The sequence below is a fragment of the Rhinolophus hipposideros genome (assembly GCF_964194185.1).
Source record: "Rhinolophus hipposideros genome assembly, chromosome: 15".
Lineage (NCBI taxonomy): Eukaryota > Metazoa > Chordata > Mammalia > Chiroptera > Rhinolophidae > Rhinolophus > Rhinolophus hipposideros.
This window is the reverse complement of record NC_138061.1, coordinates 13,284,807-13,304,841: the sequence shown is the minus strand read 5'-3', so window position 1 is coordinate 13,304,841 and position 20,035 is coordinate 13,284,807. Positions and strand designations below refer to the sequence as shown.

General features: G+C 40.0%; 1 protein-coding gene across 5 annotated transcripts in view; it reads right to left on the bottom strand.

Annotated features, from left to right (window-relative positions):
* Nucleotides 1-5,808, bottom strand: part of ABLIM1 (actin binding LIM protein 1) — a 270,699-nt gene extending 264,891 nt beyond the window's left edge. For 4 of the 5 annotated variants that reach the window (XM_081074444.1, XM_081074426.1, XM_081074421.1 and 1 more), the window contains exon 1: nucleotides 5,544-5,784. In XM_081074444.1, coding sequence (XP_080930570.1) covers nucleotides 5,544-5,556 — 13 coding nt within the window. In that variant the 5' untranslated portion in view covers nucleotides 5,557-5,784. Of the gene's footprint in view, nucleotides 1-5,543 lie in introns of all 5 variants that reach the window. The other variant, XM_081074430.1, reaches the window with a different exon arrangement.
* Nucleotides 5,809-20,035: the final 14,227 nt, after the last annotated feature.

The window sequence follows — 20,035 nt, the reverse complement described above, 5'->3', positions numbered from 1 at the left end:
TTCTCATCTGTGGAATCCCTTTTATATCTAATATAGATTGCAACTCCATTCCCTTCTATTCCACTCTCAGTAAAGAAAAATGTGATCATTCAATTTACACTAGCAAATACTTAAGTTATTGTCAAGTCCAATGTCTCTCTATTTTCAATTTGTAATAGTCTTGTTTGTTTCAATTCCTCTATTGTTTTCACATTCTCTCTCCCCCCCACAAATGTTTCCCTTCCAGTTTGTAGGTCAGTTGATGTTGCCCCCATAACCAGACTGTTGTATGTGACAGAAGGAAGACGTTTGTATTCTAGACCCCGAGGTATTCACAAAAATAGCAAAGGGTATACCTCAGTTCTTGCTGGGGAGAAAACAAGAGCTAAAAATGGGAGCACCTGGATAGTCTACAGGAAACACAGGGTTTACTCTGTCCATGGAGCAGAGTTGTAGGTACCTTGTTGGCCTTGCCACACTGTCACCACATGGATAGACAAGGTGAGCTGCAGGAGAAGACCACAAAACTTCACAATGCCTCTCAAGAAGTACTTAAGAAAAGTGAACAAAATAGGTTATTTTGGGCACAAACTGCCAAGTATGGTTAGTTCTGCCTCTTTTGAGTGAGAACAACCCCATTATACCAGTCTAGTGAAGGCAACATGTGCTGTCAATTCCTAGTGATATAACATTTAATGAGTATAGACAGCTGGATTTTCAGGGATGTGTATTTGATTGTGAACTCTAGGAAGGCTGACTAAGATGCCTATGGGAAGGCTGGATGGATGGGAGGATGATATTCTTAGAGACTGTTGCTTTAACTAGCGAAATGCTGACCACTCCCTTTCCTTTTCCTTTTTCTACGCAAAGACATTAGAAACCAGTGATTCAGCACACAAGGGTAGCCACAAGTGAAGTACAGTTCAAGTCTTAATAAGTAGCTTCTTGTGAATGGAGCAACAAAATGTCAAGTTGTATCAAGTGACTCGTACTACTTATGTCAATGAACATTCATATGAATTAGGTTCGACAAGAACCTGAAACCACAGGCTCTTGAGAAAGAAATGTTTCTCCCATAAAAGATGATGACTAATTTACCATCTCAAAGATATTGTGCTATAAATTTTACAAAATTTCATCTTTCATTTTAAAAGGCTCTGTGAACTAGTGCTGTTTTGTTCCTCTCTAGAACTGAGGGAACTAGTAATATGCATGTAAAACTAGGATCAGTGAAGAATGCACACTTCTTCCTGGGGAATGGCCTTACTCCTTCCCCTTACTATGGCGAAGCACGTTGTTGGGTTGCTGTGCATTCGACCCTCCCATGTACCAGCATTCTTAGTGTTGCAATGCTCTGGTGTTGGGTACAAAACTAAAGATAAGGCTTAGATAGCCTAATCTGCCATGTGAAAGGAATCATGGGAGGGTTTTTGGCAAGACTTCTACCTAAATGAGAACTGTGGTCGTGGTCAGGATAAAATGTAACTCACTGCAGCATAATTTGGCAATAAAGTGCCATGTCTAACAATGTGGGTAGTTGAACAAGCAGGGGAGAGTTTTTCTGAGTGTACTGAGGACAGATATACTCTCACTTCCTTTCTATACATCTGTACTTCTCTGTTTGGGAAAAGCCTTTGATGTAAAGGCTTACTGGTTTGATCCATCATTCCCTCATCTTCCCCATTCTTTTTTCCCTCCTCACTGCAAATCTGGTACCCACTCACACATCACAGATTCCTTCCTCCCCACATATCCTGCACTGTCCCTCCTGAAAGGAAAGCGCGTCTTTCAGTATTCCACCTCGCTAACTCCTACTCATCCTTTGAGATCCAATTCAAAGTGAAGCCGTTCTTGTTATCACCAGACACAATTAGTTGACCATCCCATACCAGTATAATCATTTCTATATGATAATCTTTATCAGCTGCATACATTGCTTTACACACACACACACAGTTCGAGTTTCTTTGGGAGTCAGGTTAATCTTTTTTCATTTTGTACACCTAGTAGTCCCTAATAGAATAAGGCATGCTATTGCATTAAGTGATGTCAACTTCCCAATAAAATCAGAAATACATGTATGTTCATAAAATCAGTTATCCAAACAAGAATTTGATTAATCTTTGAAACACACACACATAAAATGACTTAGTACTTATAGCTTTAAATATAAGAACTGGTCTAAGAATTGATTTTACTACAAATTCAAGGAGGCATATACTGTGTTTCCCCCAAAATCAGACCTGACCGGAATATAAGCCCTAGCATGATCTTTCAGGATAACATCCCCTGAACATAAGCCCTAATGTGTCTTTTGGAGCAAAAATTAATATAAGACCTGGTCTTATTTTCGGGGCAACACGGTATCAAATGTAATAGAATCACTGCCTATGGGAAAGAGGAATGGGATTGGAGGATGAGGACAAAAAACATGTATCAATCAATAAATTAAACAAGAGAGGGGTCTGATGAACTGAGAAGTATTAGATTAACTCAACCTTCTCTACACGACGGCACAAAATTAAAAAAAAAAAAGTAATGTTCATGGATACAATGTGGGAACAATTCGGCCTTCTGAAAAATCTTTTCTGAAACATGATTCTCCCCCATGTGAAACACTATTTGTCAAACACTATTTCTTTCATGTAAAAAAAAATCTTTATTGAATTGTAATCTATTTATTTTAAATGCAAAAATAGCAGACTTCCCAGAAGTGCAGTGTGTTGCTGTTTTGATTTTATTTTTTAATACCCAAACTACTGATGACTAAACTTGGCTTTGAAATATACCTTCTCTTTTCAGCTTGATAAACTGCTTGAGAGTTCTGTAACTCGAAGAGAGGAAAAACTGTAGCTGCTAAAGGCCAGAAAAATGCCCCCCATATAACAAGAAATAAGAACTCTTGGTGCATTAATCTTTACAACATCACTGTGCAAGAAACTGATAAAGGTATAGTGATGCAGCTAGTGGTATAACAAGCCCAGAGTTACAAGAAAAGAGCGAAGCAGAAACAGAAAGGACGTCTCTCCTTTATCAATTGCCAGAGGCATGTTTGTTGAGCTCTCCTGGAAGCAGGGAAGCTGAAGAAGTCAGCAAAAACGAGTAGCTCTGATTCCTATAGTCTTTCTGCACCCAATCCTATAAAAGAGCCTCTGTCCAGCAGAGGGCTTTGCTGCTACATAAAGCTGATGACAGCCATCACCACCTCTCTGCCTTCAGCGGATACTGCCTGGGACTCAGCGTGGGCTGCAACTGAAACTCTTGCAAAGTTAGGACACTGGAGGCCAGTCATGCCCAACCATCTCCCTCATTCTTGCAATCTCACTCACGGAAAGGACAGAGAGCTCCCACCCCTGCTCATTTCTTCTCTGTCATTACCAAAGGTCCATGAAAATGTTTCTAAGCGTACTGGGAATTCCAAATTACTTACAAAAGCCATTTCCTTTAAATCTCAAGTATAAGGCATTTTCTCTCTCTGCTTAGTGAATCAATGACTGTGATGTTCACTGTAATATTTAAAAAATTAATAATAGAGAAGCAGCAAGTGCAGGTGGACGTGATTAGGAGTCAGACAGACATGGGTGCAAATCAGGGTCTGCTACTTACCAACTGTTCGAGTGCAGGTAGGTTACATAATCCCTCAAAACCTCAGTATAGATGAAGGCATCTATAAAATGGGGAGGTAATAAGAGTATCTACGTGCCTCAGTTACTGTGAGGATAAAATACTAAAATACATGTCAAGTGCCTGACAATAAAAAGCAGGAAATAACGGATAGTTATTATAATGCTTTTTTCCCCCTTCAAGATTAGTCAGATTTTAAACAGTTAAAGGCTAATTGTCAACATGGGGTTTGACAGCTGAGTACAATGTCTATGTTTGACTCCAAATCATCCTGCTTGAAACCAGGTTCAAGAAAAAATGTTTGAGAACTCGGCCCCAATTCAGGACTCTAACCCCCTGAATCACTGGGGCCCTCTTCATTTCATATCCTCAGACAAACCAGAGACCCTGTAATAGGAGAGCCAAAGACAAGGTGAAACTGGGAAGGTTACCTAATGAACTTGAAGCTTCCGAGGACAGACCAAGGTTCTCGGTAGTTACTTGGCTCCTATGATGTGCAAAGCTCCGTACCAAGAGGTTTGTGTGGTGTAGAGGTGGATGGGACATGTATTCTGACCACAGAATTTTACAACCTATGAGAGATAGTCCCCATATTTTCTTTGTGGTAATTTGAACAGAGGTCAGGATGGAAAGCCTGGATCTTCGAACATAGTTCAGAGATTGTACAGCTGGACTCACTCAGAAGATCCCGTACATATACCCAGTCGCCTAAAATCGTATCTGTTCCACCCTACTTTATCTTTCTCTAATATGCACAATTATTAGGCATCATTAGTAGCCCGGTATCTGCAAATGTAAATTCTGTCATTCCGCCCAGCCCTTACCATTCCACGTCCAGATACAGAACCAACCACCCATATTGCCAGATCAACAAAGACCGGTTTCCTTAAAAAGGAATTTAAACATCCTGGATAGAAATTACTCTATTCATTACATACTTGGGATGAACCCTGAAAAGGAGCACTTGACTATCCGACACATGTCATTAAATTCCTAAACTCCCCCTAAAAAACCAGGGTTAACCCTTCAGAGTTTAAAAAAAAAAAAAATTCTTCAACTCCTCTTACAAGTTTCAGGTTACCCAAAGGGTGGTACTTATTGCTTTGGAAATACACTTTCTAAAAATAATCAATAATTTCCTTAGATGCTCACTGGCAAAGCAACCAAATCACTTTGTTTTAATTGCTGGCAAGCTGCACAAGGACTTGATATCCCTAATATTTCACTCATAGTAGCAGCCACGGAGCTGTGACTAACCCACTCTCCCCAGCATCACCACTGGGCTCTAGATGGTAAGAAATACATTCCCTTCACTCTTGCCTGAAAACCCATTCTCATTTTTTTTCATTCACCCAGTTTCACCTGCAGTAATTGCTTCACTTCAGAAAGAAAACGAGTGTGTGTGTGGGGAGGGGCGGCGGGGGGGGGGTGGTGAACGGGGAGAGATTAACACAAATGTGAGTACAGGTAGGGAATTTACTTTTTTAATGGTGTGTAAGCACTGCAGCTTTAAATCTTACTGCATCGAGCCCTGGATTCCTTCCATAACCGAGCTGCAAAATGGTAACAAGAAAAGAGGAAAAAAATACCTCTTCCTCCCTCCCAGCCAGCCCTTCAGGCGGTTCCCCAGCCGGACGGGCAGCGCGAGCCCATCCCCCACCCCCTCCCAGCTCAGACCTGCAGCTCGTGCAGGTGAGCCGGGCGCCGACCTTGGCCCTTCGGCTTCGCCCACATCCGGGGATCAAGGTCACGGGCGAGGGCTTCCTTGCACCTCCCAGAGCCCAGGGCTCCGATGGCAAAGTTTCAGGCCGGCTTGGGGCCAGCGCAGCTCTTGCAGGCCCTCGCCCTCTCGCACCTGCCTGGCCCGCCCTCGTTCGTGCCCTGCCCCACCAGGCCTGGGCGTGGGGTCCGTGGACGGTGCCCACCTGGTGCCTACTCACCTCTTGCGGACATGGTTCAGGCAGCAGGAGCCAAAGCAGCAAGGGCAGAGGAGAAAGCCGGCAGGGTGTGGGGAGGAAAATATCCCCGCAACGCACCCCCGCGCACAGGGGCCCTCCGTGGGGGGGGGGCGGCGCGCAGCGCGGGGACGCCTCCCGCAGGACACCTGGATGCCCCAGCGCCCGCAGGGAACCGCCGCCGTCCGGGCGAGGCAGCGCTGACAGCTAGTGGCCCGAGCTGGGCGGGGCCCGGCCTCCCCGCCTCCCCGCCTCCCCGCCTCCCCGGCCCGCCCACCGGGTCCAGCAGCCGCCGGGGACGCTCCGCTCGCTCTGTTGCTGCTCCAGGCGGGGCTGTTGTCCCCGAGCGCCGCGGGGCGTGCAGTAAGGGTCTGCGGCTCCTCCTTCCCGGGCCAGCGTTATTAATTAACAAGAATAACTAATAATAATGTTATTGCTGTTATTGGTGGCTTTCCAGCCTCCAGCTTTGGCCCCAGAGAAAGAAAACGAGAGCTGTTCTTTTCCCTTTCCTAAGTGATGCCCTTGACAGGAGGGAAAAGCTTCTGTTGCCTGAAGGGGTTTGACCGTTAGTGGGAAGAAGGCCTTGGGCTGTCCACACGCTGGGTCACAGCAAAATTAGAAACCAATGAGCCCCTTCAAAAGTCAACCGGGTGGGATGGGGCGGGACTTCTCTTCTAGCAACCACTATTAGGGGGGGTCAAGTCCTGGAGAGCAGGGATGACCCATGTAGTGTCTTAAGTCAACAGATACTCAGCTAAACTATGTAGACACACTTGATTCACTGTACCAACTCGGAAGTCAGGGCTGGCCTGCGCTGGAGAGCAAGATGAACACTCTACACAAATTCACTTTTTCTGTACATCACAGTCAAAAAGAGAAAATACAAGAACAATCTGCGACTGCCTTGGAGGTTTATCAACTAGGGTTTGGTGTTACTAGGCAATATAACAAAAGCTACCAGATCCAGGAGTTCTAAGCTAAAGAAGTGGGATTCTAAGCTTTGGGAGAACAGGAGCAGTATCTTCCACCTCTCAGACTGATGGAAGAATTCCAAGTGTCAGGAATTTACACTATTCCCTTCTCTGTTATCCATTCCTCTGTACATGCTCACAATAGATGTTCTACTTATTTTTGTGTAGGTACTGCCCAAATCTATACTTATATGATGGGAATTGTATAAAATAACCACATACCAGAAGTATAGGTACAATGTAAAAGCCTAATAATGAACAGATCTTACTCTTATCCTTAATACACGTATAATAGACTACACAGGTGCGTATAAGACACACTCATATATAACTGTAAGTCTGAAATAAGACATTTTACACAATACTGTTAGGTACACAGATGGTACTCAGTATCTGATTGATTGGCCGGTTGAAAAATGCTAAGTTATTATCGAAGATCATGTTTGGCTAAAGAAAGGTTTCCCTATGAATTTAACTTTAGTCTTTCTGAGGTTCAGTATCAATGCAGATTTTTAAATATATATATGATTTGCTTATATTTTAGGGTTATCATACTTTGAAATGCTTTTTAGGCTCAATCATGTCATCCCAGAATTTCTTCCTACAGTCTTAGAAATCTAAAACTAATTCTTCCAACCACATAGCAATCAAGTTCTGTTTAGTAGCTTGAACATCCTAACAAATCTCTCATCTAAAACTCACTGAAAATACTTTAGAAATCATTGTGAAAGCAAACGTAAGGGACAAGGAATTTCATGAGAAACGTTAAGTTCAACTTTTTTGAAATCAGAAAGTAAAGTATAGTTTCTTGACTGAAATTATAAAAAGGAGTTTTAATAGGCCAATGGGAAGAAACACATTGCAGACTGTGTTTTAAAAAAGATGTTACTATATGACTCTTGCCAAAAATACCCTTCGACTTCCAATGGAAGGAAACAGTATATATCATTAGTGTTTTCTACTCTTCATTGATTTTTAAAAAAATAATTGTATATGGATTCTTACTCCCATAGCTTTTCACCTGCTGACTCATCATCACTTCTCATGCTGAACCTAAACTTCTCATGAATAGTATGAGAATAATTCTGTTTTCTACACAATGTCAAATTTAAAAAGACAGAGTAAACTACTCGAATTTTCAGCAAATACCTTTATAATATTGATCATGTAATAGGCAATGAGAATGACCTGGCAAACAAGTTAGATAAGGTCCTGTCCTCATAACACTTACATTCTACTGGGGAAGTCAGACAATACAGGTGGAGAAACTAAACCTGAGACTCTTCATTAATTCAAGTCCCTAAAGGGAGGTAAAATGATCCCAGGTCAGTAGCAACCCTGATGCCCCCCCACCCCCCAAATTTTATTTTGATGAAAGAATTCCAAATTTAGACCTTCAGGATTCTACAGATAGTGATCAAAAATGAGGTCATAACCAGAGATTACCAAATACACAAGGAAACAAGTCACTCTGAGTCAGCAGAAACAACACAGAGAACATATGGATACTAAGTACTTCCAAGATTGCAATTCCCAGATAACAAATATAAAATAAGAGATGACATACATAAATAATAAGTTAGGTAATAAAAGGTACACATCACAAAAATGAGGCAGAAAGAGACAATCAAAAATGACCAGTAAGTTTCAAAAAGAACCAAATAGAAATTTAAAATATCAACTGTTAAAAATTTTTTAAAATTCAATGGGTAGGTAAAACAGAAAATTAGAGCCAAAGAACAAAGTAGTGAAATGGAAAATAAATATTTAAAAATTACTAAGCATACAGCTCCAAAATATTAGGAGATGTATAATGCAAAAGAGAGGATAATATATAGAGAGAGGGATGAGAAGGTCTAATGTATAATAGGAGTCCTAAGACAGCCTAGAAAACATAGAGGAAAGGTGACATTTGAAGAAATAACAACTGGGGACTTCTTTATGAAAAGACATAAATCCATAGACAAAAAAAAATACAACATATCTCAAGCAGGAAGAATAAAAAGAAATGTAGACCTAGACACATTGTATTGAATTGAAATTGAACAACACTCAAGACAGATCTAAAAAGCCTTCAAAGGGAAATGTCATGGCCTACAGAGAAATAACAGACTTACAACAGATTTCTTGAAGGGAATGATGAAAGCCAGAGACAATGGAATCCTCATTAGACTGTTACAGGCATACCTCATTTTATTGCTCTTCACAGATTCTGCATTTTCATCAACATCGAGGCAAGACCCTCCACCAGCAAAAAGATTACGACTCACTGAAAGTTCATATGATAGTTAGCATTTTTTAGGAATGAAGTATTTTTCAATTAAGATTTGCACCTTGTATTTTTCAGACATAATGCTATTATTGCCCACTTAATAGATTACAGTAGAGTGTAAACATAACTTTTATATGCACTGGGAAACCAAAAAATTCATATGGATTGTTTTATTGCGATATTTACTTTATCGCAGTGGTTTTGAAAATCTCCAAGGTATACCTATAACTGTTCATTTAAAATTGTGTAAAAAGCAAAAATATCTTTCAAAAATGAGGGCAAAATAAAGCTATTTTAAGATAAACAAATATTGCATTTACCACTACAGGAATTTCTACATTATTTATATATAAGTATATACTGGGAGTGCCAAAAAAAGTGTATACACATGACTTGTATTCATCTTTTGTTATCAGTATATATTATTACAATTTTAATACAGTTTTTTCCTTTCTTAAAATGTGTATACATTTTTTGGCACCCTCTGTATAATATCTAAATATATTTACATGACCCTTGTTAAAAGGTCTGAGAGGTGGAAGAAAGAACGAGGGGAAATTTTTGTTTAGGCGTAAATAAATCTAACTACAGGTTGATACAGACAAAATGACAAACTAGAATAATCTTTTCTTTGAAAAGATTAACAAAATGAATAACCTTTGGTGATATTAACTCAGGAAAAAAGATAAGGCAAAAATGAACAAAATTAGAAAGAGACACCTAATTACAGATAGAGCAGATGTTTAAAAGAGGCTGTGTCTCAGGCCCACTTGACCACCTGAGTTTTCTTTTCTGGCCACACTGTGGGCCTGTGTGGCTCAACCTGCATCCCCCCTCATTTCTTTGTTAAAACTAAAGTTGAGCTCGTAGGTCCTTTTCCTTCGAAAGACTGACCACTGATCACTGCCAGAGGACAGGAGATAACAAAAAGAATAAAATTTAGAAATTCTTTAAAAAAATAAAAAAGTAAAAGAGGCTGTGGACTGGAATTCTGCTTCTGGCCATTATAACATAACAAGAATTGGACTTACCTTCCCAACACCAAACTAAAACTCTGAATAAAATACACAAAACAACCATTTTTAGGGATTGGACAATCAGAAGTTCAGAACAGTGATCCTTTAAAAAGGGGAAGCAGGACGGACAGGTGGCTCACGTTAGAGGGCGAGCTCTGGGCAATGGGGCTGCCAGTTCGATTCCCACATGGGCCAGCGAGCTGTGCCCTCTGCAACTAGAATGAAGTCAATGAGCTGCCGGTGAGCTCCTGGGCGGCCAGATGGCTCAGTTGGTTGGAGCGCGGGATCTCAACCACCAGGTTGCCTATTCGACTCCTGCAAGGGATAGTGGGCTGCGCCCCCTGCAACTAAAATTGAACACAGCACCTTGAGCTGAGCTGCAGCTGAGCTCCTGGATATACCATGTTGTGAAGTAGAAGAAACTATGTAGAGAAAGAGTTCCAGGACTGCACGTCCTCTAGAGACATCGTGCTAGGCTTCATATATATATATACATATATATATACATATGTATATATATGGTGAAACTCCACAAGTGTAGGTGAAATGAACAAAATGTTGAAAGCTGAACAATTTCTGAACAATTTGTATGGTTTACACAGGGCTGGGAGATAAATTTGAGTTCTGGCCACGCATAGTGGTGATTCATTGAGGATAACTGAAGGCATTCAGTGGAGACCCCATACGGGCCACACCTTAGTAGGGAGGCCAAAAATGCTAGTAGGGAGTAAAAGGGACACTCCATCCACCCTAGCAAAGCTTAAAACAGGCCTTGAAGGGATTGAACTGATCTGTAAATAACTTAATTGCCTATAGAATGGAGAATAACCATCTTAAAGGAAGACAAACAAGCCAAACTAGAAAATATACCACTTAAGGATAAATTCTTGTACCCATATGATAAATTATTTTCTTAAGCAAGAGAATTCTTTAGACCACACTATAACTCAATGACATAGCAGTCTCTACTATGGCAACAGCTCCTGGACTGGAGTCAGGACCTGACACAGGCTAGGGCATTGAGTTTTTTCTCTAGAGAATTTGGATGGGAACAGAGGTCACTTATTAGTCACTGTGAGGCCTTTGACTTGGGAAATGAGGTGCTTTGAACTAAATTTTATGTACCCCCGAAAATTTGTTAAAGTCCTACTCCCCATTGTGATGGTGTTCAGATGGTGTTTAGTGCCCTTATAAGAAGAGACACCAGAGGGCTCTCTCTCTCTCTCTCTCTCTCTCTCTCTCTCTCTCTCTCTCTCTCTCTTCCTCCCTTCCTCTCCCTCTCCCCTTAACATGTAAGGACACAGCAAGAAGACTGCCATCTATCGAAAGAGAGCTCATCATGCTGGTACCTTCATCTTTGACTTCTAGCCTTGAGAACTGTGACATAATATTGTTTGTTGTTTGAGCCACCTAGTCTATGGTATTTTTTTTGTGGCAGCCTGAGCTGACTAAGGCAAATACAGAACTCTGTGATTATACTAAAAGCCATTGAATTGTATGCTATGTGAATAAAGTTGTTTTTAAAAAGTTTAATTAATAAAATTACTATTGTTTGCTGGGTTCAAATTGCACATGATAAAAATAAGATCCACTTCACAAGGTTATTATGAACTGTAAGTATAATAATGTGTATGAAAGAACTTTTTAATATAGACCATTGAACATGTGGTAATTATTTACTTGGTTAATAACGGGCACGTTTTCTGGGCCCTACCCCTCAATATCCAATTAGGATCCCATTTTTCATCTAGGGAGCTTCTCAACTAATGCTTGAAGACACCAATCTAATTGTCCACAACTTCCATTCTGAAACCTGTGTTCAATTCATCTGATCCTCCTAACTATGCCCATATCTAACCAATTTAAGTCATCCTACACTTAAAATGGCTGTTTGGAGGTAGAACATACTGCTGTAGTTGATGTCAGTTAGCTTCTTAGGAATTATGTTCTGAATTATTTCTATTCTATCCTTTAGTAAGTAGTAAATTCTTTACTTATTATGGAGGGGACTTAACATAATGAAACCGTTAGCTGGAAGCAGAGAATTAAAGGCCGGCTGGTCATGCAGCATGCTGGAAAAGTTACATAGAAGTTGGCAGTAATTTTGGGGGAAATTTGACTGAAAATGGAGAGATAAAGTCAAAACATTGGAATGAGTAATCAAGTTGAAATCCAGGCCCCAATGTGAAACTTGAAAGGTGTCTACTCTAGAAATGAAGGCCAGTGGCCGGGTTTGGTAGAGCAGAGCAGAGATGTTAAATATTTCAGATGTAGAAATATAAATTTTAGGGATATTAAATATTTCAGATGTAGGCTCCATCATGAAAGGAAATCAGCACAAGGCAATCAAGGCAGAGATAAGAACAGATTCTAGTCCCAAGCAGGAGTCAGGAAAAAAAAGTGCTAGCTGTCTAAAGGCACCCAATCCAGGAACCAGTGCTTGAAAACAAAATAAAACAAAATACAAAAAAACGAGAAACACAAGGTAGTCAAGCAGCCTGAAAAGAAGGAATCTGGATGTTCACTGGCACAGTTGAGGGGAGGGGAGTGGCAACCAGTTCATTCCAATTGTCCAGGACTATCATCTGCTGCTGGCTGGGGTCTCCTTAGTTCCAGGAGAGAGGTGAGACATCCAATAAATACCAGATGCCCATTCCAAACATCACAGTTAGGCCACAAAGTACACAGAAGCCACAGGAAGTTCTCACTGTTCTGTTTCACTTACGATGCATCTATGGGAGGATTGAAGACACATTTTGCAAACCCTCTCAGTCATTGTTTAGATATATTAAATCACACCAAAAGGAACCTGCAGCCCGGTAATGGCATGGCTGCCTAGATGACGGAACTGTTCCATCTCTCTCCACTCTGTGACAGTAGGGAATTCCTAAATGACATGAAAAAAGTGACCTGGTCTATAGCTTGTGACTAAACTCCAAATCTGATATTTATATTGGCCTAAAAAATGTCCCTAATCACTAAGACTCAACATTATATGCTACAGAAATTAGAATAGAAATTTCTAATATAAGCAATATTCCTAATATACAGGCAGGAAGCTCTTGCTAATAGGATCAAAGCAATGTCAAGTGCTGATGAGAAGATTACATTGATGCTATGATTTGGTTGAAGAGCCAAGCTAGTGGAGCACAAATGTAAATATCACCTGAAAGGAGGATGAAACTCCAGTTTGCATAACCTGGCATGGTGATTTTTACACCACATAATTGTGAAGCCCCACATTATACAATATTGAGAGGGTGTGAGGCCAAGTAAGTCAGAATGCTAAAGAGTGTTTCAAAGAGCCCATAAACGTGGACAATAAATCTATTTCTGGTGTCGGTAAAATTACTAGTGACATCTTTTATAACATCTTTTTTTCTTTCAGCAGTAAAGATTTTATTCCATCATCTTTTCCCATAGTTTCTGTTGAAAAGAATGCAGTCTTTCTGCTGACCTTTAAAGGTAAAATGTCTTTTCCTGTCTATTATCATTATCTTTAGTTTTCGACAATGATGTACCTGTGTGATTTTATTTTATTTTACCCTGCTTGGGTTCAGCGGTCTTTTAAAAAAATTTTGGATAATGTCTTCATGTATTTCTTTTGGCTCATTCTGTTTTCTCTCTTCTCTTTCTCACTCTTTCCGACTGTCTCTCTCTCTCGTTACAAATATGTTAGATTGTTTTTAGACTGTTTGTGTTCCACATGTCTTTATTCTCTGTTCTTTTTTTCTCCTTAATTTTTTCCCTCTCTGTCTCAAGTTGGATAGTTTCTGTTGACCTGTCCTTAAATTTACTAACTGGCTTTGTTGTGTCTTCTCTGGGTGAAACTCATCCAAAGAGTTTGTTAATTTCAGATAGCATGGTTTTAGTTTGTAGAATGTGCATTTGATTCTTTTTTATAGATTTTAATTCTCTGTTGAATGTATGTATCTAGCTTTTCATCTATTTTTCTATATTTACTTTATTAATCATAGTTTTATTTAAAGTCTTTGTCGTTTAACTCTAACATATAACCATCTGTGACTTTGCTTGTATTGTCTGGTTTTTATCTTGATTATTGGCCATAGTTTCCTTTCTTTTCCCACATTTTGTAATTCTGATTGATGCCAGACATTGTATATAAGAGAATCCAGAGGCTACAGATGATATCTTCTTCCATCAAACAGGCAGATCACCTCAACCTAAACAGGGATTACTATTTGGACCTAATTCTCCGGTGTGGCCCTTCTGGCTTTTCATTGAGAGCCTGCTGTGTCTCTGTCATTTCATCTCTTCAGAGTCAGTTCTGCCTTTCAGAGGTTTTGACTTAAACTTTTTGCTCTCTGATTCCAAGCAGTTTCAATATTTAGGAAATGTCTTGAGTGAGTAACTGCCTATTTGTGGCAGGACCTCTCCTTCGAGCGAGATTTTTGTCTCCTAAGCACTATGAAACTGGGATATTTCACTCTACCTTTTAGAAGCTTCTAGCCAAGTCCCCTAGTGTCCTGCATCACCCAGGAATCAGCAAATGCTCCTTTGTATTTGATTCTCTACTAGTTTACAATCTGTCCAGCCAGCCCCACACAACCACCAAAAATTCTACTTGTTTCTCTTTCCCCTAGAGGGGTCCCTCTTTCAGAATTGGCAAAAATCCCCAGAGAAGAGAATGGCCAGAAATTGTCATCTAGGAAAGGCTCTTCCCTTTCGGGAACTTTAGTTCATATAGTACTCATTGTTCCCACAGCTTGTTTGATACCTTTTAAACTATGAATTTTGTAACTTATGCTTTCTTCCCCCAGTTTTATAGCAAAAGCACTGGCCTGCCATGAGCTACTATACTCCACCTAGAAGCAGAAGTCAGAAATTGGCCTGTAATGTTTTTCAAAAGGTTGTTCGTCAAAGTTGAGACCTCTTAAATAGAACCCTTTAATCTGTCCGGATAGGAGGTTGTCTTCAGTCATCTCCCCATTATAATCTTCCTGCCCTTACTACAAATACTGATACTACATCATTAATGTTTCACCTTTGGTTGTCACTATCTTTCCAAACGTGTTACTCTTTGCTTCCTCCAAACCATTCTTCCCCTTTCTCCTCCCATTCACCACCTAAAGACTCTCTCTCTCACACACACACAAACGCCCATAAAAACGTATACATACTATGTTTCAACAATATTACATGTAGGTCCCTCAAATAAATCATGATTTCCTCTGCCTGGAATGCTGATTCCTTCCTTATTTTCATAACTAACTCTTCCTCATGTTTTCAGAGTCTTCCCCTCTTACTGGAAGCTTTCCTTGTTCCCACCCATTCCTTCCTTCTCTAACTCCATTCGTTGTTCTGTAATACTGTCAGAGCACCACCTTGTGTAGAAATGATGTTTACAGATTTGATTTGATTATTCCCCGTATCACATCCCCCGTCACACAAAATGGGATCCTTAAGAGTGGAAGTTTAGCCTCACTGGTCTTTTTGTCTCCTGCACCTCGTGCAATGTTTGGTATTAATATTGGGTGGACTGTACTCTCTCCAGTGTGCCGTGCTGCATTGTTCCAGGATGACTAGAATAGCAGGACCATTAGAAGCCTCATCTCCAGGGCTGTTTGACATTGATTTTTTTAAGGTATATTTTCTAAGGTCGCACAAGTGCCAAATATGAAGAAAGCAGTAATTCTTCTTGGACTAAAGTGGAATCACCAATGATTTATTCTTTCTTAATGATAATACTAGCTAACACATAACTTGTTTCATCTTTATAACCACCTTCTGAGGGAGGCAGTATTGTTTCCCCCATTTTCCAGGGGAGGAAAGTGAAGCACAGAGAGGTTAAATAGGTGCCTGGATATGGGTTGTCTGGAAACTATGAAATTAACCACTGTGCTATCCTACATGCCTTCCTGCCTCCCTTGTCCCTTTCTCTTAAGTTTTAACTATTAAGTAGGATATGAATATATCCATATTATAAAAAAGTCAGAAACGAAGCAAATGACCACTTTAATCCAACTTTCGCCCAAGTCCAACTTTCTTCCCCAGAGATAATCACTGCTATTTGTTTGATGGGTATCCTTCTAGATCTTTTTTCTTTGTTTATATACATATGTAATTGTATGTATGTGTACATATACAGAGATATATTTGTCTACAGATTGCTGTTTTCATTTAAAAATTTGTCTTAAAGACCTTTCCATACTAAGGCATATAGGTCTATTTTATTCTTTGCTGCAGAGTATGGATATATCCCATAGTATGGATGTGTTATAGTTTAGTTAACCATTTTTCCTTTCTTGATAAGTTATGTTGTTTTTTTTATTTCACTGTTATAAACAATGCTACATTGAATATCCTTGAATGTGTCTCTTTACGATTACTTGCAAATGTATGTCTAGGAAAGACACTTAGAAATAAAATGGCTGCGGCTGAAGGTTGCATTGATTTTTTTTAACGGTAACTCACAAGCTGCTCTCCGGTGAACAGTGACTTTTATTCATTGTCACTGACAGACTGAAAGAGTTGAGGCTGCTGTGTTTCCAGGAAATCAATGCTGTATATAAGCACTCTCAAACTCTAACACAGGAAGGAAAGGCCAGGTTTTCTCTGTTCACAACTTCATCTTCAGGAGGGATAGGTTTTGATATAAGTTGTACAATAGACAAAGTCCTTGAGAACACACAATGAGAATCCCCCCCAAAAGGTGGCAGTGGGTCAAAGCTTTCTTTCTCCTCTTGAGTCTCTCGTTTCTATATTTTGTAACTTGTGTGCTCAGACCAAGCCTACAGGTGTCCCCTTATCCCTGAAAGGTCACACTGGACAGGGCAGGGTTCAGGGTGAAGAGAGCATAGCATGAGCAGTTCAGGAAAATTTTGTTCTAATCCTTTAAGGAAGATGAGGGCAAGAGACCAGAGAATATGAGGACTAAAGATTTAGCTAGAAGTAGTACATAATTGCCTGAGGGTCCCTTGTATACACTTCTCATAACTCTAGAAAAGTCACAGTAGTAGTGGCTAGTGGTTTTTAGTGACATCAGAACCACTCACTTCTCATGAGATACAACCAACAAGTATTTGAATGAATTTCTTTCCTTAAATGATTTTCAAATTTGATGCAAATATTAGTGTCATTTTATATAGGTTATTTACGTTATTTTCAATGCTATGAACATATATTATTTAGGTTATTTTAAATTTTGTCTTACTTAAATGTACTCAGTATCGTAAGTTGATGTTACTCTCTGAGCCCTTTTTAAATAATAAATGGAGCTCAATTCTTGCACTTTGACTGGGTGTTCTAATGATAAACAAGCTGCATTTTAAAAAAAAGATTTTATTGGGGAAGGGGAACAGGACTTTATTGGGGAACAGTGTGTACTTCCAGGCCTTTTTTCCAAGTCAAGTTGTTGTCCTTTCAATCTTAGTTGTGGAGGGCGCAGCTCAGCTTCAGGTCCAGTTGCCATTTCTAGTTGCAGGGGGCGCAGCCCACCATCCCTTGCAAGAGTCGAACCGGCAACCTTGTGGTTGAGAGGAGGCGCTCCAACCAATTGAGTCATCGAGGAGGCAGCTCAGCTCAAGGTGCTGTGTTCAATCTTAGCTGCAGGGGGCGCAGCCCACCATCGCTTGTGGGACTCGAGGAGTTGAACTGGCAACCTTGTGGTTGAGAGCCCACTGGCCCATGTGGGAATCAAACCAGTAGCCTTCGGAGTCAGGAGCATGGAGCTCTAACCGCCTGAGCCGCCGGGCCGACCTCTACTGCATTTTTAATATAAGATTAAAACTGCAGAACGCTCTGATATCAAACTAAGTGACAAAATTTATAGTCATATAATCAGAGATTAGCATCACAGTGTAACTTATTAAATTTCCAAAATCCAAATATGCTCTTTCCATATGTGTTTGTTCCAGGAAAAACAAAGGCATTTATGCCCTAAAAATTTTATTGGTGCTTTTCTCTGTTATCCTATTTAGGTTACCATAAAGATTTCAATAGTTATCAGCAATTCTAGCTCTTTGTCTTACTAGTACACACTGAGTATTAATAATTCAAAGCATAAATACTAGGATGTTCTGTGTAAGTTAAGGCTACCGATTTGTGAAACTAGGAAGTGGGAATGTTCTGAGTTTTAATACTGCCACCTTCAGGCAGTAACTGTCTTTATTCAGGAATTCTAGAATGCTAAAAATTAAATAAAAACTTTAATTTAACTTAATTTAATAGATTTAATTTAGTTGCCCTACCCTTCCCCCCCAAAAGTTGCCATTTATTACATACTCTGGACCAGGCCTTATGTTAAGAACTATTTAATACTTTCACTACTCCTATAAGGTAAATTCTTATTTATAGATTCATTCAGTCACCTAACCAGGAAATAAACAAGGGGCTGAGATAAAGAATAATGAAAAGGTAGATTTTAATTGATTTGATAATTCAAGGAACAGAAGGAGGTCACCACAGAAAGAGCAAGGAAAAGATCACTCGGACACAGGGTGCAGATACAAAAGCTCTATATGGGGGGGAACGTTGACATGTTCAGGGACGAGAAACCCAACCACTGTGGGCTGGAGCAGAACGTAAATGAACTTGAATGACCATGCTTCAACTTGGACAGATAAGCGCAGACCAGATCAAAAACCTGAAATTTTATTTTTAAACTAAAGGTAATGAAAGACCATTTAAGAATTTTAAGCAGGCAAAGGGTGTGATCTGATTTACATTTTATGATCCTTTTTGTGCTGCTACATGGAGATGGACTGGAGGAGAGAAAGAATGGAAAGAATGGAAGTTCCTAGATCAGTTTAGAGGCCAGAGTAATGGAGAGATGATGGTAGCCCCAAATGTGAGGACAATATAAAGGGAGAATAAAAGAGTCAAAAGATCTTTTGAAGGTATAATTGACAGGATTTGTTGCTGGATCGGTCATGAAGATAAAGGACAAGGAAGAAGCATGGATGATCATTAGGGTTTGGGCTGGGGTAATCAAGTACAGAGAAGTTCCATTTACTGAAATGGACAATGTGGAGATGAAGAAAACAAGACAGAGAAAAGTTTGTGGAATTAAATCTGGAACTTTGTTTTGGCCATGAGTTGGAGCTGTCTATAAGACATCCAGTGCAAGTTTAAATACGTGGCTTGATGTGTGAGTTTAGGTCTTAGAGGGGAGGTCTGTGCTGCCGATACAAGCCTCAATCGATCAGCATGATGGTAACATTTAAATACATGGAAATTAGTGAGAGTACTTTTGAAGCTATGATAGTATAGGAAAGGGAGAAGTGAGGCTCCAGGACTGACTCCTGAGGAGTGCTAACATGTAGTAGCGGGATAAAGAACCAGACAAGGAGAAGATGGAGGAGCTCAGAGAGGAGGAAAACCAGGAGAGTGTGGTATTGAGTAAACAAGAAAAAAAAGAGTTCGGTGAAGGGAAAATTGGTAACCTATATGCAACAGTGTGCGAGTAAATGTTTAACAAATGGCTGTGGTGGGGAAAAGGCTGATCTGTAGCATTTGTGGATATCCACGGTATACTCTCACCTTGGGTAATTTCAAGCTACCAGCATCCCTTCACTGAACTTGGAGTTTGGAAAAAGATGCACACAGATAGCTGTCGAGCAGCATGATTATTGGACTCAGGGACAACATAGCTGCTGAGGCGGGGCATGAGGTGAAGACAGGAAAATGTGCATTGAATTGGACCACAGGCAAGTCATTAGACCTACTAAGAGTTATCTCTCGACTACGGGGGGGCAGAAGCCACACTGAAGTGGGATGAGGATGAAGGTAAGAAAGGAAAGACAATGTAATAACTTTCCAAAAGAAATACATGGTAGCTGGAGGGAGGTGTCAAGATGTTTTTTAAATGAAAACTCAATGAGATTAAGATTTCTGCCCTGAGAGGCATCAAATAAATGGTGGGGATAGGATTTGAACCTTGGTTTGTCTGACTACAAAATTTATGCCTTATTCAGAGTTTCCTGGACCAAGAGGAAAATATTTATAATTACAAATTACTCTTATAATTATAAAAAGACTTAACAGATTTTCTATTTGCAGAGGAATACTGGAATACTACAGTGAAGCATATGGAAACCATTAGCTAGTCAAGTTCAACACAACAGCATATGACCAGACAGTGCCACCTAGTGCAATGTTTACTTCGCAGATAAACTTCCATTTCATTTTACAGCTTATAAATCAACACACATTAAAATACCTGTGAACTAAAATACCTAAAGGTGCTACCTTCAAAAC